Source organism: Salminus brasiliensis, chromosome 19 (assembly GCF_030463535.1).
Source record: "Salminus brasiliensis chromosome 19, fSalBra1.hap2, whole genome shotgun sequence".
Taxonomy (NCBI): domain Eukaryota; kingdom Metazoa; phylum Chordata; class Actinopteri; order Characiformes; family Bryconidae; genus Salminus; species Salminus brasiliensis.
In genome coordinates, this window is record NC_132896.1 from 7,020,229 (window position 1) to 7,043,936 (window position 23,708).

Genomic DNA, 23,708 nt, shown 5'->3' on the forward strand with positions numbered 1-23,708 from the left:
TAGTAAAAATATCCATAGAAAATAAATGTATAGAAAAGTTTCGTTTTTGAGTCTGTAAAACAATTCAGTATTAAAAACAGTTAACATACATGATTTTATCATGCCATGTTTTATTTATATATATATATATATATATTCAGCGCGTTTATTTGACCTTCTTGACGATTAATAAAAAATTAATTAAGAAATTAAATTAAGAAATTAAACACTTAACAGCATATGACTCTTATTTTGTATCACATTTAATTAATTCAGAATTCATTACTTACAACAAAACAAATATATAGAACACAAAAAATAGTATTTAAAAATGAGAAATCTGAATGTACTAAACTAAAATATGATGCACTTGCTTTTAACGTGCAATAATAACTTTATTATAACTTTATTATGAAATGTCTCGCAGAGGCAGCGGCTCTTTCACATGAGCGAATGACGACCAATAGAAACGCTCCTTTGAAACGTTTAAACGTCAGGGGAGAGGGGCGGCTCATAAATAAGGGGTGTTTTGGAAATGTATAAATAAAAAAAAAACTTCACGCTAGTAATAACCAAAAACTCTACACATTTGTGAATAGTAATACTTATTTATCGTACAGTAATGTTGGAGTAAATCAGACATTTGTTTAGTTGTACAAATCGTAAGTGAATTGATCGTCCCCGCCCCCCCTAAATCTCTCATTGGTATGTTCCAGTGCCGAGTTGCGCTTCTGCTGTGTGCGGGTCTTTGTTGCCTTCATCAGGATTTGTTTTGCTTGGAATAAAAGCGATTTTCCGGATTAATATCGACCTTGGTTTGTTTTACAACGGTATGTATCACTTTATTAATGTATATACATTTATTATTATCAATTCTGCAGCTATTTAGATATTTAGCCCCGTGTTAAGCGAGCAAACGCAGCTAGCAGTAGCCTAGCAGGCGTCCATTCATTAGTACAGGATGCTAGCTAGCTAGCTAACGTTAGCTTGACATCTGTCCGTGTTAGCGACGCTGAATTAACAGGAATTTCGATTTTAGAGGTTTTGCTCATGTAAGTAAGCTTCATGTGCATCTCTGATGTGAGTAATATCTTAATACGTAAAGATGTAAGTGCTTGTAAGTGTCAACAAGGCGACTTGGCTAGCTAGCAGTCTTTAAACACTAACGCTGAGCTAAAGCTAGCTGAAGAATCAGGCTGCCCTTAGTAAACGTGGGGATTGTAGCTATCTACAGTTTGTACACTAGGTAGTTAGTTAGTCATTAAAAACAAGGTTGTGTAACTGTCAGTTTGTGTTTATGCGAAAGGCAGAAAGGCATTTTAGCTACCTGCTTATCAAATAGACTGGTTAGAAACATCCTCCATGATCTAGAGCTATGTATCTCCCATAATATTTGTTTAAATGAATATAAATGTTGGTTTATCACGAAGTACCCCAAAGATGGAGGAAAGGAGTTACGGATCTTTACCCCATGCCCCCTCGGATTATGTCCAGCACTGGTAAGTTTCCCCCCCTTTGTCATCAAATGGCGCCAGGATTTCACTTTGTTCCCATCTGCATTTCTAACTCTTGCACATGGGATATTAAACACTGTGAAATGTAGTGAATGTTACTAACCAGCCTATGATCTGTGGCAGGTATTAACATAATGTAATGTGCTAATTTAAGAATTAGGTTTGTTGTTTTCCTGACTAGTCTTTTACATAATTGTAATAATTATGAGCGTGTTGAAGTTCTTGCACAGTCGCTGTCCTGCAAAAAGGCATCCCAAACAAATCCCAGTGTTAATATAACTGGGAATAATAGAAATTGGGCCATGTCCGTTGGTCTACTCAAAGTGAAAAATGATGAAAGTGCATGTTTTGTGTGTCAGCGACAATATAATGTAGCGAGTCCTTAGGCAATACTAGGAGTACACTACATTTTCCTAGCTGCTCGACGCAAATGTAAGTTGTTTTCCAGATAAGAGCATCAGCCAGATTCCTTAAATGTGAAGTTCTGTCACAGACACATAGGTTAAAACCTCAGATAAACTGATGTTGACTGCCTCTGTGTCTTCTCAGGGTTCAGTCCGCGCAACAGCATCTCCAGGCCCTCCACGCTCAGTATTCTCATATGGCTAATGGCAGTGCCGCCCAGTACATGGAAGGACCCAGAGATGATGGGGTCATGGCACACATGCCTCTACAGCAGCAGGTTGCTGCCCAGCTAGAGCCTGCCGCTCCTCCGCAAGGTACTGAAATTATTTCAAGGACTAGGTTTAAGAACCCCTCCCTTATGTAGTCAAGTCTGGAAGTATGAATAACAATCGTGAATTTGTGTCCTCTGCTCATACATGGTCTTAGCTGTTTTAGATTTATATTAGAAATTGTTTATCTGTTTCTAATCAGTTTTCATTTACTATTGTAGTTTAGCAGCACAGTAACGGTAAAAGAATATTTAACTGGTTGATTTACTTGAGACAAGACATCCATATTTACCATAAGTGTTGAATACGGATGCAATTTCGGGCTTCCGCCTTTAACCCATCCACACACACACACACACACACACACACACACACACACACACACACACACACACACACACCCACACCAGTGAAACACACACCGCAGACAGTGAGCACATGTGTCCAGAGCTGTGGGCACCCATGGCTGCGGCATCCCGGGGAGCAGAGGGGGTGAAGGGCCTTGCTTAAGTGCCCAACAGTGGCAGCTTGATGAGCTCGGGTATCGATGAGCCACCACTGCCCCTCATCGTTGTTGAATGCATACTGGCTGAATAAATCTGACTTGTTTGAGACAAAGTTTTTCTTGCTTTCAGCCACGGCTCCTGCTAAAGGGAAGAGAGGCAGACCAGCAAGCAAAGAACCCAAAGCTAAAGCAGAGCCCAAGCCTAAGGCAGAGCCTAAACCCAGAGCTAAACCTGGCCCCAAGCCTAAGAAAGCCAAGGTAGACAACGATGGCCAGCCAGTTGAAGGAGGACAAGAGAAGATTGATGAATCCTTCAAGAAAGTAAAGAGGAAAGTAGATCGCTTTAAGGGCATGTCAGAAGAGGAGGTCATGAAAAAGACTCTGCCAGACATCCTCGCCCCCAATTTGGATTATGTAATTGTAAGTATCCTTGGTTTCTGTGGGAAATATCTGGGCATGATGGAATAAGTAAAAAAATACTAGGGTGACTTGTGATCTACCTGTCCTACCTTTGATAACATTGATTACATTGTTGTTGTCTTTTTCTCATTAAGATTGGAATCAATCCTGGATTGATGGCAGCTTACATTGGAAGATGGTTTCCTGGACCTGGGAACCACTTTTGTGAGTTGCATGCAGTGTCTAATGATTACCTCTCAAAGTCTTACAGTTGACTATTACATTTCATAAATATGGTGCCTTTTTATATCTAATCATTATATTTTTTACTTCAAGGGAAGTGTTTGTTCCTGTCTGGGTTCACTGAGCAGCTACTGAACCATATGCATGACGACACTCTTCCTGAGAAATACGGCATTGGCTTCACAAACATGGTAGCCAGAGCGACCCCAGGCAGCAAAGATCTCTCAAGGTGTGACTTATGATCAGTTCCACACTTCATTTTATGCAAAACAAGTATCGTATTGTGGCCCCCTTGCTGAATTCTGTTTTCCCTGCTTCTACAGTAAAGAGCTTCGAGAGGGTGGCAAAATCTTAGTGGAGAAGATTAAGAAGTTCAAGCCACTCATAGCAGTTTTCAATGGAAAATGTAGGTATCTAATGAATAAAATACTGAATGTGGACACACCTTCTAATTAATGCATGCATATACTTTAAGTTGCACCCATTGCGAACATAGATGTGCAGTTACACAAACATGGCTTGTCTGGTCACAGTGCTTACGTTTTCACTGTTTTTACTACAGGTATTTATGAAATGTTCTGTAGAGAAATATTTGGGAAGAAGCCCAAAACTCTGGAATTTGGCCTGCAGCCTCACAAGATTCCCGACTCGGATACGGTAGGACATTTACATTTTACGTTATGTAGAGGATATAACGTATATAATTTCTTTGTTGGTGTTGCATTTGCCACTTTAAAGAATGGATAGTTCTGATTAATTCTCTACTGTGGGTCTTTAGGCACTGTACCTGATGCCCTCCTCCAGTGCTCGCTGTGCCCAATTTCCCCGAGCTCAGGACAAAGTACACTTCTACATCAAGCTCAGGGAACTCAGAGATGAACTGAAGGGTCTAGCTAAACCCAAAGAGGTGGAGGAAGTCAATTACACCTTTGATCTTGGCTTGGCCAAAGGTGAGGAACCATGCTTTTTTTAAGCAGTTTTGGAACATGATTTGTTCATCCACTGAATTTAATATTTTTTAAATGTTTTTTTGACGTTGTGCTTTCCTTGTTTTTTGCAGAGGATGCCAAAAGGATGGCCATTAAGGAGGAGCAGTATGATCCTGGCTACGAGGCTGCTTTTGGAGGGGCATATGGAGAACCTGGATTTGAGGAAGGCCAGAGTAATGGCCATTGCCCATTTTCTTCTGGAGAGGCAGGTTAGTATCCATTTCTGGTCACTGAAGGTGATGTTCTGAGTTGGGTTTCCGAAAGTATCTTAACTCAAAGATGATTGAAATTGTAGAGGGAGTGTCACGCTGAACAAGAGCTTAATTTACATGAAATGAATGCTGTTAAAATAGAAGTGCTTAAAGAAGATTACTTGGGTATGAATTGTTCTCACACGGGTGCTCCTAAATTAAAATGATGCTCAATTAAAAAAAAAAACATCCTGTCCTGGACTATTGTTTTTGGGCTCTATGTAATTGTGAGAGCAAACCACAGCCTTCAGTACATTACTAAAGATTTAGGATAAAAACTGATAGAAATTGTGCTAGAAGCACAATCGGTATCCAGTTTGTTGACATTTTCTCTGTATTTCCAGAAACCTCAGAGAAGGAACCTAGAAATCAGAACACAGTGGGTCAGGTTCCAGGAGGCGAGTGGATGAACGAGTCCTTCACTGACAAGATTCCAGACATCGGAAGCTCTTCGCAAGCTCCCGCAGGGGCTGTATGAGCCTTGGTAAGGGACTTTATATGCAGCCTTATAGACAGAGCTCCTGTGTTCATCCTCAGCTCGGATACAGTGCCTCTCACCAGCTTCATCCAGTTCAGGAGTCCTCAAGGAGTGTGCTTACTTGTCTCCTTGCTCATACATTATAAAGTCCTGTTACAGTCCTGGGCATATAAAACAACCATCATTGCTGTGTGCAAAATCACCCAGCAGAACGGATGTCAAAAATCATGGAGGTGGCTACTTGAGCTACTTACAAGGGGAAATCAGCTGCTACTCCTTTATAAAGAAACTGTACCTCAGTCTTTTAACTGAAGACCGTTAGCATGAAACACTCTTCATCTAAGAAGAGACACATAAAGATGTTTTCCTTTGCAATGAATTTGAAGTAGATATTTTAGGACTTAGTCTTTCTATGGAACTTTTTTTTTTTTGTTTTTCTTATGCTTTTGTGTCAAACATTTTGGTCATTCTTGTTTAGTGTATAATGATCAGCACTGCTGAACTGTTTTCATGCTTTATGTGATATCAGGGACTGATACTTGATTTTATAATGAGAGGTCAGTGTGTAATTTGATTTATTTTAGATGGGTAAAATTCCTCCTTTTTTTTCATTTCTTGTGCAAAACATTTGCACACATTCTGCAAGATGCGACATGGGAACAGTGAGGGTTGCATATAATAGCGTTCTTTGTTGACTCCTTTTCACATATAGAGATATAATGTGATTGAACAAGTGGCACAGATGAAATCATGCAACAATGCCATCGCTTGTGTCGAGGTACATTTTTAGAAGAGGTCTGTAATTACTGGTAGCGCTGGTATTTGTGAAATTGTGAAAGAGTACAGCACATGTAAAAGACAGCCACTCATTATCGTCACACCTGATGCAGTGTGGATTTTAGGATTGCAGTCAATGTACGGTGCTTTTACTGTTTATATGAAACACTATTGGTGCTATTTTGTTACTGCCATTGTAAACATGAGTACATGTTTTTTTCCTTGTTTCCTTGTTTATTAAAATTTTATTGCATTGAACTTTATCTTTACACATCTTTATCACAATTACTGATTGCCCATCCAGTTACCTGCAAGGTGAATATGTTCTATGTAAAGTCCAAAACATACTTCGCGCAAGAATGCAAACACCTACCCGTCAAGCTGCAAAGACTGTGTTTTGCACATAGTTGCATTCAACCCAATGCAAGCATGAGCTGCATTTGACCATTGCTGCAAATGGCACTACAGCGACAGCCAAGTTTCGGCGTGCTTTCTTCCAAGCTGTGTTCCAAAGCCTAGGCTGCAGCTGAGGTGGGGAGGGTTCTCGGTAGGACTGTCCTATGAAAACTCCTTTTTAATTGCAGTCTAACCAGACTTTCTATTGACCGCATTGGAAAGGTCCCACCTCTTATAGTTGCGGCAGGAAAATTGTTTGCTTTTTCATTTCTTCATGGAAATGAATTATAATTATGCCAACTTTTTAAACAAACTCTGCTCTGGAGACCTCATTTTCCAACATTTTGTGGTCCCCACCTCTTCTTTCTTTTCACTCTGACGTAGCAGGCCGAGAAATGCAGCCTAGGCTTTGTAAGGCAGCTCCAGTCAGCTGTCATGGTGGACTTTTGTTTTTGATTTGTCCTCTATCGTTCCCCCTGATTACTGAGTGTTTGAACTGCCACAGTAATGCAAGAATGCATGTTGAGTTTGCAAGCCTTAACATTTACGATTGCATACTTGTGTTGAGCATGTTTCTGGCCTGAACGTTAATGTGCTGTTTTTTCTTCTATGTTTTTTCTGGGCATTCGCATTCTAAAAAATTAACAAATTTTAACAAGTCATTCAACCTTAGTGAGCGTTTATTATTATAAAACATCTTGTTAATTCAGGAACACGCCTATGGATGTATGTGACTTTTAGAGGTGTTTCTCTGAAAGACATAAACAATGAATCAGTTATGTGGATTAATATCGGCCACATTAAGATGTTCTACAGTAATGCATTGCAATGACATGTTGGCGTCTGCAGACCTTTACCCCACAGTCTCCTCCACAGCAGTCCAGTCATCTGCATGGTCAGCCCCCAGAGCCACAGCATATCAGAAGGCATCTCCGGCATCCAGGCAGCAGCTCTGATTGATAGACTATTGTTACAGCCAACCTTATATCTACAAAGTTGGCCAACATAAACAACATATCCCAATATCTCCTATTATGCATGAATGGTGTCCTTACCTCAGAAGCATGAAGTAGATCATCTCTACAGGCAGAGCACACACCATCAGTATGGATGTGACCCACTTCACTACAAATAGTTCACCTATTCCTTCATCTTTCTTCTTACTGGCCTCCCAGAAAACTGAGGAATGGACACAAACAGTAGTCTTTCAGATGGTTATGTTGATCACTAATCTCCTGTTGGTAATCAATTTGTACTTTTTTTTGGTTTTGGCTCACAGCTTAAGTGATGCTAGAACCATGTTTTAAAGCCTAAAGAAGCAAATTTGAGCAAACGTAACAAACTGTACAGGTTTTGTAGCAGTTTTGGACAACAAACATTTTGCCAGCTTTATTTTGAAGGGCATATTGAGTTTTTTTGTACCTGTTTGAATGGGCTCAGAAAGCAGGTAACCCTCATGTTTACCCAGCAGACAGGTCTGTCTCCTCATTGACCCAGACTCTAGAGATTCACTGCTGTCTTGCTCTCTGTCTACTGTAGGCTGATGACTGAATGAGCACCATTTGTTTTTCTTTTGAATTATGAAATTAGTCAGAGGTGAATCCATTGCTAGAAAATCTGAAACCCAAGAAAATATTACATACAAATGTGTCCCAGATAATGAATGCCCCGTTACATTGTGTAAAATGTTCCTACCATTTTGCTTCAGAAACTCTAGAGCATCTCTGTATCCCTGTTGACAGATCTCTGCCATAACCTATGAAAATACACAAAACAAAAAGGCTTCACTTTTTTCATATGTTAAGTCCTATATCAAGCCATTCATTCAAAGCTTAACAAGGGAACGTTGTCTAATAATAACATAACAACATAATTTATAAAAATGTCCTTAAAATTAATATATGTGGGTTTACCTCAGCTTTTACAGAAAAACAGTAAATCACACAAAGCTGTATTTACTAAAAAAAGGCCAGTTTTAGCTTTTCTACAAAGGTAAAGGGATAATGGGCCGGCAGCACTAAGAGTTCTGACCTCAGGTTCCGGTGGGAAGAAGGCCTGGATGACGCGGTGAATGTTAGGAAGGTTGACCTGGATGCTGACGTTGCTGTGTCGTACTTCATGAAAGTACAACGGGTTATCATATGGACAGATATCACTTTCCCCAGAAAATGGTGAGACAGTGATGGTGTTGTTCTCACTGAAATAAGGAAGGTTATTACTCAGAGCCCCATCCACGTAGCGCTGCAAAGGAAAGATTGAGGTCAAAGCAGAGGTAGACAGATAACCGCATTTTAGGGAACGCTGCATGAGTAGGGGTGGGTAATACAGCAAAAATGGAATATCACGATATTTAAAGGCAATTTCACGACGCGTGAAAAAACACTAGTTCCAGATTTTTTTAAACTGCTACCAAACCTGATTGATGATCAATAAACCATTACATTTGCTGCTGCATCCAAACACTACAAACTAGCTGTTTTGTAAAAGTACATTTTACCACGATAACAATATTTATCATAGAAATAACAAAATCAGTGCAAAACAATCATATGCTAATTAGAAAAACACAATTTACTGATTTTTTACTGAAAGGATTTGTTTAGTTGTGTAGGACTATTGGATGGGAACTGTAAAAACTGGGCTTTCTCAAGAAGAGGAGTATATAAAAGGGAATATAAATGCCTAAGCAAACACACCCACACCATAATTCCACTTTGCCTAAATTAAATATGTTTGTGTTTTTCCCTAAAGAAATAAGCATTTTGTCACTGTTGCACAACACCATAATATGAATAATGGCAGTTGTTTTTTACAGTGTGTCAAAACTTCATAATGAATGGACCAATAGAAATGACTTCCATTTGAAGTTAAGTGTTTTTTCCACTTGTCCTGTAAAGTTGCCATTTTGGAGATACAAGGTTTTTGTGTGACAGTGATGATTTACATACCAGGTAGATAGCTTACATATTCTCATTTTTAAACCCATACAGTACATTCATGCAGTTTTAAGGGCTACTGTATATTTCGATCTATACACTCTTAACAAAAATGGTGCTACAAATGGTTCTTTAAGAACCTCTTTTGGTTCCGTAAAGAACCAATGTTTTTCATAGAGATGTGAGAGTGTAAAGAACCTTTAAAGGACCCAAAAACTTTCTCTTGATATAAAGGTTCTTTATCAGTGTAATGGTCACATATCTATTACAAAAATGGTTCGTTATGGAACCAAAAGTGGTTCTTCTATGGCATCATTTTTAGTGTACAAAAATATATGCAGGTCTTTTGTTATTTCTTTACTACTTACAGTACCATGATAACTTGGTGGCACCACCCCGCAGTAGATGGGGAAAAAACAGCTACAAACTAGAGCCTAGACAACAACAACAAAAAAACAGTTAGAAACTGAAACAAGGGCAAATGAAAATCTACCAGTGTGATGTAGTATCCTGTACTCTGCTCTACCATAGCAGTAAAAATGTTTTTAACTGTTTAAAAAAATTAAGAATTCAAACACTGTCTGCATTGAGGATCCTCCTAAGAGGCTATTTAGCAGGACTCGGGAGTTTCCACATATACTGAGACATTAGTGGCTGAAAACTACTAGATCAGGGGGATGAAAATGTATTATATATTAATAACCTTAACCTTAATCCTAGACATTTAATGTAAAAATGTGTTGGAAATCCTGAAATCCAATCCAGAACTGAGTATGTTCTTAGTATGCACTTTTTACTGGCACTCTATGTAAGATCTCAAGTTTCAGCCAGTATAGTGTAAAGTTGGTTCACCTGGATGAGATCATTTCTGCTGTCAAATTCAGACACCAGCACATTCTCCACATCTGAAACGCGTGTTAGTGACACACAGAGTCTCCCACTTGCCAAGAGGTGAGCATTACTGGGCAGCTCTCGTTCCAGGAGGTCCCTGGTTAGCTTCAGCAAGTTGAAGGATGGGTGCATGGAGCCCAGTGTGCCCTTCCGAGCCTCTTTGGCTAGTTCCATCAGATTTTCACAGCACTTTGCTACAAAATAAAAGGTAAGTTTTTACTTGGATGTTTTTGCTGCTTGTCTTTCTCACTAGGGAACATAAATCATTAACTGACTGAGTCAACAATGACTATGAAGAAATAAGAAATACTACACATCGGTAATGTTGTAACTTTGTAGAATTATTTGTATTAATATCAGTTTCAATTGGGGACTACGAGCCTGATTTCTAGAATAAAGGCCTTGTTTACTGTTCGGTGGCAGGTTTATTAAAACACCATGCAGTTAAACTTCTAAGTTTGTAGAATAATTTTAATCTAATCAATCTTAATTCTAACAATAATACAGTAAACATAAGCAGAAACCATTAGAAACTGAAGAAATTGAAGAAGTATGGGCCCACATACTCTACTTTGCAGTTAATGTGGCTTAACAAAAAAGAAACTCCAGTGCCTTCACTTACCCGGTGATATTTGGCATGCTATCATTGCTGCTATCAAAGCTCCAGATGAAGCCCCGCAAATCTTTGTTGTTCTGTCAACCAGGTCACGGGCCCATTCCAACAGACAGCTATACACTCCAAAATAATAGATGCTCAAAAAACCACAACCAGCAAAAGAAATAATCCACTCTTTGTTTGAGGTGAGCATGTTTCTCATGCCCAGCACCGAGTCAGGACCCCCGAGCAGCTGAGGCTTTAGGGAAAAGACAGCTGCAAATGAAGTGAAAGGTCAGTGTAGTTGACAATGCCCACAATAACAGTTATGCAATAGTGGCATAACTGAGACTTTGAACCTGCCATACTACTGAATCGTCAAAACAGACTCTATGCCATAAAGTATTACATCATGAGTTAAATGCATGATATACCTCAGAATTATACCGTAGGATTTGCTTTTAGAAAACCTTTTAGAAACTGTCATTAAAGTCATTAAGCTGTTTTTTAAGCATTAGATAATTTCTTACTAGTTAAAAAAATATATATTTTAACACTAGGCCTAAAGTAAGACTAGGACAGAAATGTAGGTTTTTGTGCATTTTTATTAGGTTTTTGTAAAGAAAATACATTTAATAAAAGTCATCCTTGCTCTTCCAAAGTAAGTAATTCTAGGAAATATTCAAATTCCTAAAAAGTTAAGTAATTCTGGACAAATCTGTATTCCACACTTTAAAGACAAAGGCGAAGCTGTGCTGCTTATTTTTGGAAAATGGCTAAAAATTCATTGTACGAAATATCTCCTGAGATGTTCTTGTCAAAAAAAGATGCAAGATGAAAGAAGTCTTCCTCCGAGAGATTTACACTGTGCTCTTTCAAAACCTGTTGAGATAAAGGCTTAATTTAGTAGTAGTGGGCAGAAACATGTTTGCTGCGAGTGCATTTCAACACTTCCATCTATAAAAAGTCTGAAGGCAAGCAGAAGTACCAAATATTATTTACCTTTCTGAAGTCCTGGAGAGAAATCTTCCCTGTGCGCTCTTTGTCGTAGGAGACAATCGCTCGCCTGATGGACCTCCAGTAGAGCTGGACAGGAGCACACAATCTGAGCAAGGCATCATTACATTGCCTGCTTAAGTGCCCGGGACTCATCTGAGGAAGACAGACACAGATGTACAGCTGAGTAACTAAATCTTTATGTTACGTCCATTTCTACACCACTGTTTCTCATAATCTATATTCCACTCATCTGAGCAACAAAATATGAATAACAGTCAGTGCAAAACGCTGCTGTCATGATGGTGCAGTAATGAGTGTCTGACCGGAGTTCTGGGCAGGTGCAGCTTGTGTCTGCCAGTGCAGGTGTTGGCTTTAGGTTTGAGCATTAGTACAAAGTGCTGCAGGAATTCTGGGTAGGAGAGACGGCCCTCGTTTCTGATGTTATACTTCTCAGACAGATGTTGAAACTGGGACTGGGTTAGGTCTACATGGAGATCCTTGAGTATCTCTGTAGGAAACACACATACAAGCAAGGTTATGTAACACTGAAACCACTATTGTATATTGAAGCAAGCTCAGTAGTGTAAGTGCATGAGCATCAACTTGTGCTGATTTGCAATGTAGACAACTAGTTATTCCTGCAAGTGGTTATGGATAAGTACATGTAAATAACAGCGTGCTGGATAGATAAGCAGTGTTTCACTGGTACCTAGAAAAGCCTCTATTTCGATTTCTCCAGTCCTCTCAGTGTCAGCTTTCTTGCACCTCCTCTGGACCTCCCTCCAGCAGCCGCGGATCTGGAAGCGCAGCCTCCGCTCCACAGTGCCAGAGTCCAACGGATTGATTACAGAAAACCTACCACATACTGTGGAGGGACGCTTCAGATGCTCTGGGCTTAACTGGGATCAGGAGTCAAGAATTTCATCTAACCATCTGTTCAATTATGAAATCTTGCTATAAACCAAAATATTTGAATTGTGTAGTTATGAGTGTGAGGAGGGAAGCCTGGACTTTTTTTTTACCTTGCTCCGTTCAGGCATGCAGGATGCTGTTTTGGGGCGCTGCAGGAGAACAGCAGACGAGCTCTCTGATAGTAGTAAATGCTCAGGGGATGGCGATGCTTCAAGCTTTTCCTGCCCTTCTAGTTCTCCGCTGAACTTCTTCAGAAACTCACGGTAGTCTAAGTTGCCATAGGCATTGACTGGCAATAATTTCCAGAGCTTTTCAAACTGTAAAATTTTGCATATATTATAGCACATAGCACATCATTCAGAGTGATGATGTAATGCTTTTCTTAATTTTTATTAATGTATACTGCAGTCCCTTATATAATTAACTACCTGATCATCAGAGAGTCTCATGAAGTGGAGGTCAAAGAAGACCTTGAAGTCCTCTTTTGAAATAGTTTTAATGCTGGCATAGTCCAGATCCACCAACTCCTTAGTGATGGTGTATAGGCGGGCAGAGACTACCTCTTGGATCCGTCTCAGTACGTCACTGATTGGGAGAGGACGGGTCTGGTTAGGGATGCGCAACTTCTGGACTTTCTCCAGCCATTCTTTGGATGTCTGAAAAGAACCAAAACAACATAACTTGATATAATAGAGAACAAATACTGTGTGACAAACAGGATACAGACACTATTCCACACAATTAACCAGGTAATAGTTTCTAATAACTGAAAAACATGTGTAATGATTATATTTCTCACCTCTTGATTGCGAAGGTCAAAGATATTCATAAACTCCTTCCAGTCCACCATGTTTTCTTCTCCATCCCTGATTGACAGTTTAGCCAGAAGCCTCCTGAACTGCACATCAGAGAGCCTGACGCAAAAGTGGTCCATCACTCGCCGAAACTCAGGCTGCGACAGTTTGCCATTTTCAGATTTATCAAATGCTTTAAAAGCCTGGAGTCACCAAAACACAAAAAAGAGATTTTTGCTCACCTCACCACGATTTGACTTGACTATTTAAGTACAATTCTGAATCGTATACTGAGTTAACAAGTCATTGTCTTTTGACACCACAGTGGAATAGACAATAAAAGAATAATAGATGTAAAAAGATACCAATAATCTAATTATAATTGATTATAACATTCATTTACAACAGTCTGTTAAAACAATCAACTGGATACCTTGGAAAGAGTGTATGAGGAGGTGGTGACCAGTTCTCTGACCCTCTGTAAAGCTCTCTCAGGGCTGAGATCTCCTACATCCTCTCCAGCTAAAGGAGACACTCTGGGTTGACTGAACTGAGGTGCCATTTCGGGCCTGCTACTGACTCTAGGACCAGCAAGACACTTCAGAAAGTCAAGGTACGACAGCTTACTGTGACAGACTTCGACTCCAATACTGCAGGAGAAGCAAGGAAAGGGAAAAGAGGAAAAGAGAAATTATCTAAGGCACTGATGCTCAGAACCAAATATCATAACATTACGTGCTGCTGAACTCCAAGGTATCACCAGGACATCAGAAATGTGTATGAATCTGATCATAACCACAAAGGTTGCTTTGTTGGAAAGGTGTACACAGATTATTTGTGTGGATGTCGGTCATACCTGTTGATTAGGTGCAATAACTGACACTCTTCCATCTGGAAGCCATGTCTGTGTAACAGAGACATCAGGTCCGCCACTGTAACATTACCATCATTCCTTTTATCCATTGCCACCAGGCTCCTGCTTACTTCCTCAAAGCTCATCTGTAACCAGTCCCTAAGAAGAGAGAAAGATGCTAATAATTTTATGTACAGTCTGCCTTTATGTACTGCCAAGAATGATAACTACGTAAGTAAGGCATGCCAAAACATCAGTGACACTAAAATAATATTAGACTTATTTATTGCCATTAATTCTTTCATTCCTGTGACAGTGACTTACTGTAGCTTGTGCAATGTGGTCTCCATCAAAGGGGTCATACAGGACATGTTTAGGGTCTGTTTTGGATCCAGGGGTCCCTGTGGCTGTGTAAACTCTTGTGGTGTGATATTCAGCTTGTCCAAGAATTCTGTCTGAGTGATGAATCCTTTTCCATCTTCATCATATCTAGTACATAAAAAGTACTAAAAAGTAAATGATACGGACAAAAGTATTGAGACGTCTGCTCATTTATTGTTTCTTTCTTTGACGGTGTAACTGCCCCTAACAAAGGTAAGACGTTTTTACTAGATTTTGGAGCATTGCTGTGAGGATTTGATTGCATTTAGAGAAAGACTGTTATTGAGGTCAAGATGTTGGATGATCACCACTCCACCTCATCCCCAACTCCCCAGCTCATCTCAAAGGTATTAGATGGAGCACCATCTAGCATCATGTTAATCTGCTCCAGAGAGTCTTAATCAATTGCCAGTACTTCTCTACAGGGACTACACAAGCTGTGTGTGTGCATTTGCACATATATGGGTGCAGCTTAAAGTAGCTAAATGCATTCATTAGAAGAGGTGCCCACAAACAGTTGGACATATAGTGTATCTGGGGTCAGCTCTCCTTATAACCGTCAGACTTGCAGATCTGATGAATGGATAGACTCACCTTGCCCATATTTTCTCAAACTCTCTTGGAGTGATGGGTAAGTAGTATTTGTAAAGGATATTCTTCAGATCATTCTTGGTAATTATGGTTTCACCACTCTCACCATACTGGCAGAATGCCTGGCAAAAATACATGACAATGCTTACAGTTGCTGTGTGTGAGTTCTTAATCATTCTACTAACTGACAGAGAGAAGCAAAAAAAACCTAGAAACCTATACTACCAAGTAAAAACTGGAAAATAAAAAAGATGACAGATGCAGTACTAATTGTTCCATGTTTTATGAGTACCTATAATACAAATGTGTAAGTCTAGAAAAAGGATCTTTTAAGAGATTTATTATTATAGTTTTTCAGAATTCCTGACTCAGACCCCCAATAAGCAAGCCACTGTTTCATAGCAGCAACTATACATTTTGTAGACTTGTAGAAATACACAAATTACCTTTGAAAAGTCTGACCAGCCTGTGCGTGCATTGGCCACCAGGTAGGCGTGAACCTGATCACATGCGTGCTCAAGCAACTGATCATTTCTAGGTGCAAAAATGCATTAAAGAAAATGGTAAATGGCCGTTCTCAGTAATGCTGCACCTTTTTACAGTGTGTAAAGAGATTGAAGTCCTCACGTCATGTTAGCGATGAGCTGTACTCTGTTCCTTCCATTAGGCCGGATCTTGCGGAAGAACTCAGTGTAGTTAAGATTGTAGCCAGGCTTAAATCCCATTAGCTCCAGCAGCCTCTGATACTCCTGCTCTTTGGTGACAAACATCAGGCTGTCAAACAGAACTCGGAAGTCATTCTGATTCACCAGCCCGTCTCTGTTCTTGTCCATCAGCCGGAAAGCTGTTAAAACATCCTAAGAGAACATGATAGAAGACTTGGAGTTTCCCAGTATTTTTAAGGCTTGGTATTGAGGCCCACACGTCCATAAATGAGTTTATAATAGTTACTGAATAGTTCATACATTGTTATTGGATTATAAGCCTTTAAATAACTAACTGTTGAACTAAACCACAGAAAGAAACGTACCCCATGATATTCCTTTATTCTCTTCTCAAGATGACTGAAACAGTCCTCTGCAGACATAATGCTGTTGGCTTCAATATTGTTCAATCTTATTCTTTGCTCTTCATTATTTTCTCTTTTTATGGCATCTATGAAGAAAAGCAAGACGATTTAGCTAACTATGCATTTGCAGGTTTTGTCAAAAGGATATTCTGAGGCTTTTACTACAGAGCTCTTACCCTCATATTTGGCCACAAACTCAGAAAAGGAGATCTGACCATCACAGAAACCAAGAGCCTGGGTGAGAGTCTGAAACTGTGGAGCTTGTAGAGAAATTCTACACTCATCCAGAACCTAAAATGCCCAAAGCAGGTAAAGACAATACAGTGGTCTTGTATATTTTCTTCTAGGCCTTGGTGTCTCATGGGTTTAAAAGGACTGGACAAGTATGTTAAAAAATAAGAGGTAAGTTGAGGACATTAAAACAATTTACTATGTACAGGCATGTTAGAGTTATTCACCTTCTGCAAATCTCTCAGGTCAAGTATTGCTGCAGAACTGCTACCGGTAGCCATCAGACAGTGCTCAAGAGTGACCCCACGCATCTGCAGCCTGTCTCTGAGCCTCCTCAAAACAATGTCCACCACTGCTTGCCTCCTTATGGTCTCTACATGAGGTCCACAGGCACCCTCATTTCTGTAAAGCAAACAGAGCATTATAAGGGTTTTCATAGGTTCTCTAAATGGTTCTATACAGCACCAAAATGATCCCACTACTGTTACAAGCCAAATAACCCTTTTAGCAAAGAGTGTAGAACAGACCTCTCTCTAAAGTTTAGGCTCTTGTTAGCACTCTTTATCTCTGTGTCACTACTCATGGTGATGCCAAGGCTCATCAGCAACAGTTTGTAGTTCACTTCTCCAGACTCCATAAATGGTTCACAGAGCCTATAGGGGAACAAAACAGGTAAACATTGGCATCTGTTGTAGCAGCAGTCCTGTGCTAGGCTACAGTGTAACTCGGTTGGGCTCTCACTTGTTAAAATGGCTGTCAGACAGTGGCAACCCGTACTGCTGGAGTAGTGTTCTCAGGGCTTCAGGAGGAACTTTGCAGCTTTGAGTTGGGTCTGTCTGGCTTAGGGATTCCATCAACGAGTCAGACTGCTCAGTCAGCTTCTCTTTAAGAATCCCCTCCACCTACAAATGATTTATGTGATTTGTAAACTATTGAATATTCTCCTTGAATGTTACACAGAGGCTCAAGACACTTAAATTATGAGATAATTATCTTAGAGAACATCCAACATCGCACACAGGTTAATGATAAAATTATCATTACATGTATCTCAAATGTGTTCCTTGAGTAACTGAGAACATCACACAGAGCTCATGATCCACAGCTAATATAATAAAGGAAAGTGAACATACTGCAGTCCAGGCTGCAGTGGCTGATGGAGATGTGGTAGAAAGTTGAGACTGGATCTCTGGCTTGTCTGCAGACTTACTGCTCTGCTCCTGAACCTACAAAAGAGACCCATACAATACAATACACTTAATTCACTATAACTAAAATTTACTGTGCTAAACGATATGAATATGAACTGTATGATTTTGTGAGTATTTTCATTGGGTTGGATATGTACTGTATAATAACAATAAATACAAAAAATGTAAATGTATTACCAGTGATGATCTTTGCTGCTGGAAGAAGTCCAGGAATGGCTGGTAGCAGATAGTTCTTGAGTTTGCCACACAAAGGAGATCTATCAGCCCTCTAAACTGCTCATCCGTGAGCCTGAAGGTCAGACCCTCCAGAACCCTCCGCAGATCAGCTCTGCTGACTGCTCCAGTTTTGTTCTAAGAGAGATTAAATAGCCCACACGTACAAAATGTAATTGAAATACATTCCAGTGATATAACATTTGTTGTTTTACAGTTTTACATATTAATTTTGCATCATATGAAAATGACTAACTGAGATTTTAGATTTTTGTCAAACTACAGCAGACTGGCTATGTGTCCTATGCAATACAAGTGTGTGGTACTATTAAAACCTTTAACAAACCTCATCAAATATCAGGAAGCCTCTCTTCAGAAGAGGAAAAACTTCAAGTGTCAGCTCACGTAACCTTGGCAAAACATCTTCAATACTGGAGAAGTCAGGGGTGACAGGACTTGTGTCTTTTCTGGTAGAGACAAAAATCAAACCATTTCACCTCTCGAAAATGTCCACGGAAATGAAATGAAACACCTGATTTCAATGATTAAAAGGTGTAATCAATAATTACAATACTTTTGATACAATAATTACCCAATACTTTTGTCCATATAGTGTATGTATACTCAGAAAATCAACGAAATCTCCGTTAACTAGAAATGCCTAAACATACAACTGTGTTAACCGACACTGGATCTGTAAGGGGTCTGCAGTCAGTGACACTGGCAAACATGTAGTAATCACATAAATCAACTCTCTTATTACTGAGTGAGTAGTTTGTACTACTGTAACTACTATAAAAATATAGTTTCGTTGTTGTCATGCAAAAAACCTTTATCTTTCTTTTTTTCCATTTTGTAAACAATGTGTGTCACCATTTTAGTAGTTGGCAGATGTTCTTTACAATGTTTCACAATTTTATGAGGAATGGACTGATAGAAATGTTCCAAAATTGGAATAAAATGTTTACACTGACATTGAAAGTTAAGAAAGTGTTTTCTTCTCCTTTATTTTTGCATGAAAGTGATAATGTTGTAAGAAATGTCATTTCTTCTGATGTTTGCTAAGTCAAAACAGAAGGAAAGTACCTCTAGTGCTACAGTGTCCAGCGACAACATAAATAATTATACTTTCTATTATGGGAAAATGCAGTTCTTTCAGGTTCTAGAAGTACTAATGATATTTAGAAAGCCTACTGTTAAGTAATTTGTCATAATAACAATAGGATATCATGATATTCCCCACCCTTACTGACAAGTGCTTGGAGGTAATTAGAAATGTCAGGATCTCGGCTCACCCCTCACTTAGCATCTCCTCCTTTTCTCTGAACAGATCAATGAACTTTCTCCACTCCACAGGTCCTGTCGAGTTCACCCCAAATCTAACCAAATGTAAATGCAGACCAAAAATGTCACACAGAATCAGCTACTATTATACCACCATATCTTATACCACAATCCTCATACCTGCTCAAAAGCTTCAGTAAAGTGCTGTCACTGATTGGAAAAATGAAACTGCTCAGGACTGACTTCAGGTCATCATGAGAGACGACACCACTGTGTGTGATGTCAAATGCTTGAAGTGCTCTTTCCACAAGGGCATGGTTTGCACCCATCTATTGCACAAAATTAACAGTATGTGGCACATATTTGTGTATCCTCAAAATATGTGCCATTTTGTTCATGTAAAATTCTGAATGTATGTATGTATATGTGTGATCTATCACATACTCACCTTTTTCAGAAACCTGGTGTGGATCTCATCCAAAGAATCCGCTGACTCAGCTGAAGTAGTCCAAGCTGCTGTCCTGCTTTTGGATCTAAACCGTTTAGATCGGTTTACAGCATCCCAATTTAAAGCTTCAAGAAAGCAAAGGAAGACCAGGATTAATAAGTGCATCATAAACCCTATAAACCCTATAATAATCTGCTGGTCATTTGACCAGGTTATAGGCCTGTAGTTGTAGTGGTGATTTTGGCCTGATTACAAATCCAGTAACAGTCTGTTTGACTGGTCATTTAACTAAACTATAGTGATTTTCTGGACCAGTTATTTGACCTGTTTGTAACCCCAATAGTAATCAGTTTGACAGGTTTTAACATGGTTATAAGCCCTGTTTGGCTGGTTATTATACCAGAGTAAACACCTCCTGCAGCCAACCTCTCCCTTCTCCACCTTAAAGCATTATAACAAGCTCTTAGACATTACCAAGTTTTGCAGAGTCAGGTACAATCTTCCTGTAGTTCTCACAATCAACACCAAGCCTCTCAAGAAACTCCTTGTAGGACATTGTATGTGAGTTATTTGGACTGTAAAAGGACCATAGCCTGTAATCATAAGCAAATGACATTACACAGTGTTGCAGTCATACAAACTGCAGTATTACAGTATTCCTGATGGTTAGTAACAGGATTGGATTCAGACCTGTGGAACTCCTGCTGGCTCAGAGGGAAGCAGTAACTCTCCAGAACTCTCCTCAGTTCATGCTTTTGAATCCGCCCATCTCGATTATAATCGAACAGGCGAAAAGCCCTCGTGATGTTTTTAAGGTTGCCTCCAATCTGTTAGGAAAACATGGAATAAAAAAAAAACATGTAAGGCACTAAACAACATTACAAACTCAAGGTGCAAAAAAATGTCCCACCTTGTCCTTCAGGTGGCACTGTAGCTCTCCCAGTGGCCAGTTCCTGTGACTGCCACTTACGGATGGAATTCTGTAGTAAGAGACGCTAATCAGTTTCTTTGAATACTCATACAATCAAATGAACAAAAATATGATCTGCTGTTACACACAATACCTAATTGATGCTGACGTGACCTTGCAGTATTGTCGCAGAAATTCCATATAAGGTATGGCTCCATTTGCTCTCTTTGGAACCTGGCATGAATACAATAATACAACTGAACTGAACTGGGTTTAAACATTTTGACCAGGATCTCCATATTTTAGCTTGTTTATAATAGCAGGTACATTAAGTCAAAGTACAATAAAGGCAGTATATACTTCTTTAGAATTTCTGCATTTGCTCACCTTTGCCAACAGGGCTTCAAACTGAGACTGAGTAAGTGGCAAAAGGAAGCCCTCAATGACACGACGAAATTCCCCTTTGGTGACAGTGCCCCTCCTCTCCTGGTCAAAGGCACAGAAAGCTGCCTTCAGGTCGTCCTTCCTGATCCTCACTTTCTGTGAGAGCATGCTCTCAATGTCCGCTAAAGACAAATTCTCATCTGCCACTGACAGCACAGAGGAGACTAGACAGAAGAAGGAAAAGAAGACGAAATTACACATTTTCTTTAGGTTCAACGGACTACTTTGATTGCAGCTGCTATATACTGGTGTGAGGAACTGAAGTGCAGGCTTACATTCAGGCCTTTGGGGTTTGGGAGGCTAAGATCTAGTAGTATTATCTAGCCAACCCCTAAGGTTCTATTTCTAGAGGTGGGTAGAGTACTCCATACTAAATCCATATGTTGTTACTTCTCTGTACTGATTTGCTCAAGTAGAAGTAAAAATACATTTCCAAAAACAATACAAAAGTACCAGTGCCAGTTCTACTCAAGTGCGGAGTAACTAATATAATCACAACATAACTTCTACCATTTAGTATTTAGCAGCATAGGAGCTGATCTTAGTTTGGGGCATTTGTCTAAAATGTTCAAATTAAAAAGTGGGATCGGTCACAGATCAGTCCAGGTGTTTTCACCAATGTAACATTAAATTACACTCAAAAAGGAATGGCTAGAAACATGTATAAATATGAATGACTAAAATATAATTGAGTAGAAGTGGACGTGTATAGTTTAAAAAAACTCCATCCTTACCAGAGTCAGATTTAAGGTCATTTTCCCCCTGAAGGTCTACGCTGGGTGTGTGAGAGGCACTCCTGATTCTGGGGATGATAGTGATTCCTCGAGACGTAGGCCTCAGGTCCTCCAGGCCTGGGCTGAGAGGTACTACCAAGGACATCAATACTGGGTTCCTTGAGAGTCACACCATAAGTTTATTGATTAAGTTCATTGATTTCATTGCTGAACTTGTTTATCGGTCAGTACAGACACGTCCCAGCTAAAAAGAGCATAACACCAGAGCATAAGACCTACAACCTGATGCGTTTGCTTGGTAATGGGGATTGGCTCAGTAGTTGGAAATCGCCTTTAGATCCCAAAACCACCAAACTTTTTGTTTAGACAGATTATTTGTTAGCTAGTTAAACCATAAGAGCTCACAAAATACTATTACTGAGCTTTAGACGTTATTAGGGAATATCACCACAAACCAACAGACACATTTATCTAGTGCTAATGGTTTCTGTTGTTTTTGTAGGCCTAATTATTTTTGTCTGTTCCTTGCTTTAAGTTTTTACCACTTTAATTAAACACAGAATGAACTTTTATTGTGAAAAGCATGTCAGGCCTAAAACAGGCTTCCCAGGCATGGTTTTAATGAGTTAGATAGCTACTGAAAAGCAGGAAATAACTACACAGCTGTAGTATAAATATAATAATATAAATAATAAATAAATAACTAAATGTAGGAAATGTAGGAAAGTGGAAACTGTGAAATGCTCACCCAGTTCTCCGAAAGCAGTGAGAGACTAGCTACTAGCTAATGTCCTCTGTAACCAACCAACGACGCTCCGTGTTGCCATGGAAATGGTCGCGCCACGTTCATTCTGTCAATCAAACACAGACCCCGCCTACTGATTCTACTACTACTCTAACCGACAGATCACTGGCTGGGTCCCAATTATGTCCCAGCTCCCTACATAGTGCCCTTAACAGGTTACGAAAGTTTCTAGTATTTGTTTCACAACAGGTTTATTCTGTTTTAGACGATCACATTTTAGACTGAACTCCACCCTCCTCTCGGGACATCGTCTTGGGTTCACAACAAACACACCATGACTTGAGAAAGTTAGCTGGCTCTCTGGGATGCTCTGGCACCGCACTCCTATCGTCCTATCGCGACTCTCTTGCACATGCGCAGAACGCAAACACTAGAACCCTGCATATCACTACAGACACAAGCTGTAGGTGCCAGACTCCTCTTCCTCAGCATGCGCACAGCACATCCCTGCTCCACATATTTATTTAGTCCATCTTACTGTTAGTATTGTAACTTATTTTGGGCCTTCATGCACACATTTGGATTTTTATATCTTTATATTGTTATTGTTTTGTATTTATTGTCTATTGTGTTTTGACCTTGACCTTGACCTTGACCTTGACTCCCTACCTATTCTGGTCCTTTTATCTCCTAAAAAGTCCTCTATTAAAGCTTCTGTGTCTGAGCTTTGAGGCTAAAGATCTCAAAACTACACTGAGATATTATAAGGGGAAAAGACACATTCCTCGAGACAGTTTATTAGGCATATATTAGACACATTTACTTGTTCTCCTGTTCAATAGACCTTTGCACAGTATTGGACTGCCACTATTATGCTAAAGACAATTTCAAAAGTAAAAAAATATATATATATTTGAATTTATTAAGTCAACAGATGACCAGTTCATGTATTTATTTGCTTTTCTAAGTTACCACTAAACACTGCAGCACAGGTAAACTTAAGCCTATCTTTAAGCCGTCCACAACAGACATAAATCACTTTTATAGCTAGTATGTACATATTAACATTAAATCTGAATTAATATTAACGTTTCAAAATATACTGTTCACTCCTAGTACATACAGGCCAGAGACTAAGCTAGCTTGATGAAAAAAGTAAATAAATAAATAAATAACTAAATAACTAAATAACTAAATAAAAATAAATAATAATAATTTATAAATATATATTTTTTAGTTTTGGTGCATTTAAATGTTGGAAA

The 23,708-nt window shown here is 39.3% G+C and overlaps 3 protein-coding genes across 5 annotated transcripts; 1 reads left to right on the forward strand and 2 right to left on the reverse strand.

Moving 5' to 3' along the window:
- The first annotated feature begins 707 nt into the window (after positions 1-707).
- On the forward strand, positions 708-6,081 carry tdg.1 (thymine DNA glycosylase, tandem duplicate 1). Of its 2 annotated transcripts, XM_072663206.1 has the most exons (11): positions 708-809; positions 1,410-1,478; positions 2,043-2,212; positions 2,803-3,092; positions 3,227-3,296; positions 3,408-3,543; positions 3,638-3,720; positions 3,877-3,971; positions 4,093-4,264; positions 4,375-4,512; positions 4,899-6,081. In XM_072663206.1, exons 2-11 carry the CDS (start codon positions 1,420-1,422, stop codon positions 5,030-5,032), a joined length of 1,347 nt encoding a protein of 448 aa, XP_072519307.1. In that variant the 5' UTR covers positions 708-809; positions 1,410-1,419; the 3' UTR covers positions 5,033-6,081. The 2 variants fall into 2 exon arrangements, with proteins under 2 accessions (XP_072519307.1, XP_072519308.1); XM_072663207.1 differs by lacking the exon at positions 1,410-1,478.
- Positions 6,082-6,867: 786 nt separating this feature from the next.
- On the reverse strand, positions 6,868-10,876 carry LOC140540880 (patatin-like phospholipase domain-containing protein 2). 2 transcript variants are annotated; one of them, XM_072663326.1, is made up of 9 exons: positions 10,655-10,876; positions 9,994-10,226; positions 9,510-9,575; positions 8,237-8,446; positions 7,901-7,961; positions 7,628-7,822; positions 7,261-7,384; positions 7,057-7,157; positions 6,868-6,956 (listed from the first exon to the last, which is right to left on the reverse strand). In XM_072663326.1, exons 1-9 carry the CDS (start codon positions 10,848-10,850, stop codon positions 6,943-6,945), a joined length of 1,200 nt encoding a protein of 399 aa, XP_072519427.1. In that variant the 5' UTR covers positions 10,851-10,876; the 3' UTR covers positions 6,868-6,942. The 2 variants fall into 2 exon arrangements, with proteins under 2 accessions (XP_072519427.1, XP_072519426.1); XM_072663325.1 differs by having other exon boundaries at positions 7,628-7,961.
- A 510-nt stretch (positions 10,877-11,386) lies between these two features.
- Positions 11,387-22,506, reverse strand: efcab6 (EF-hand calcium binding domain 6). Its single transcript, XM_072663324.1, has 31 exons — positions 22,450-22,506; positions 21,702-21,859; positions 20,911-21,131; positions 20,683-20,757; positions 20,524-20,595; positions 20,304-20,440; positions 20,088-20,206; positions 19,614-19,738; positions 19,346-19,494; positions 19,177-19,260; positions 18,228-18,348; positions 17,846-18,019; positions 17,591-17,683; positions 17,199-17,359; positions 16,985-17,110; positions 16,685-16,859; positions 16,403-16,517; positions 16,188-16,312; positions 15,785-16,014; positions 15,604-15,691; positions 15,161-15,279; positions 14,510-14,674; positions 14,189-14,344; positions 13,766-13,982; positions 13,338-13,535; positions 12,967-13,194; positions 12,649-12,855; positions 12,336-12,525; positions 11,950-12,134; positions 11,630-11,779; positions 11,387-11,509 (listed from the first exon to the last, which is right to left on the reverse strand). The coding sequence occupies exons 2-31, from the start codon at positions 21,844-21,846 to the stop codon at positions 11,387-11,389; spliced, it is 4,473 nt and encodes a 1,490-aa protein (XP_072519425.1). The 5' UTR covers positions 21,847-21,859; positions 22,450-22,506.
- Between the last annotated feature and the right edge of the window lie 1,202 nt (positions 22,507-23,708).

Bases quoted from the DNA above. Each gene is read 5' to 3' on its own strand.
- tdg.1 (XM_072663206.1), top strand. From the start codon at position 1,420: ATGGAGGAAAGGAGTTACGGATCTTTACCCCATGCCCCCTCGGATTAT. The intron at 3,972-4,092 runs GTAGGACATTTA...GTGGGTCTTTAG, and splicing joins AGATTCCCGACTCGGATACG to GCACTGTACCTGATGCCCTC. The intron at 4,265-4,374 runs GTGAGGAACCAT...TGTTTTTTGCAG, and splicing joins TGATCTTGGCTTGGCCAAAG to AGGATGCCAAAAGGATGGCC.
- efcab6 (XM_072663324.1), bottom strand. From the start codon at position 21,846: ATGTCCTTGGTAGTACCTCTCAGCCCAGGCCTGGAGGACCTGAGGCCT. The intron at 19,495-19,613 runs GTGAGTATGTGA...TTTGTGCAATAG, and splicing joins ACACCAGGTTTCTGAAAAAG to ATGGGTGCAAACCATGCCCT. The intron at 18,349-19,176 runs GTGAGCCGAGAT...TGTCTCTACCAG, and splicing joins GAGGAGATGCTAAGTGAGGG to AAAAGACACAAGTCCTGTCA.
- LOC140540880 (XM_072663325.1), bottom strand. From the start codon at position 10,850: ATGAGAAACATGCTCACCTCAAACAAAGAGTGGATTATTTCTTTTGCT. The intron at 7,962-8,236 runs GTCAGAACTCTT...GTATTTTCATAG, and splicing joins TCTTCCCACCGGAACCTGAG to GTTATGGCAGAGATCTGTCA. The intron at 7,385-7,627 runs GTACAAAAAAAC...TCCATTCCTCAG, and splicing joins TTCTGAGCCCATTCAAACAG to TTTTCTGGGAGGCCAGTAAG.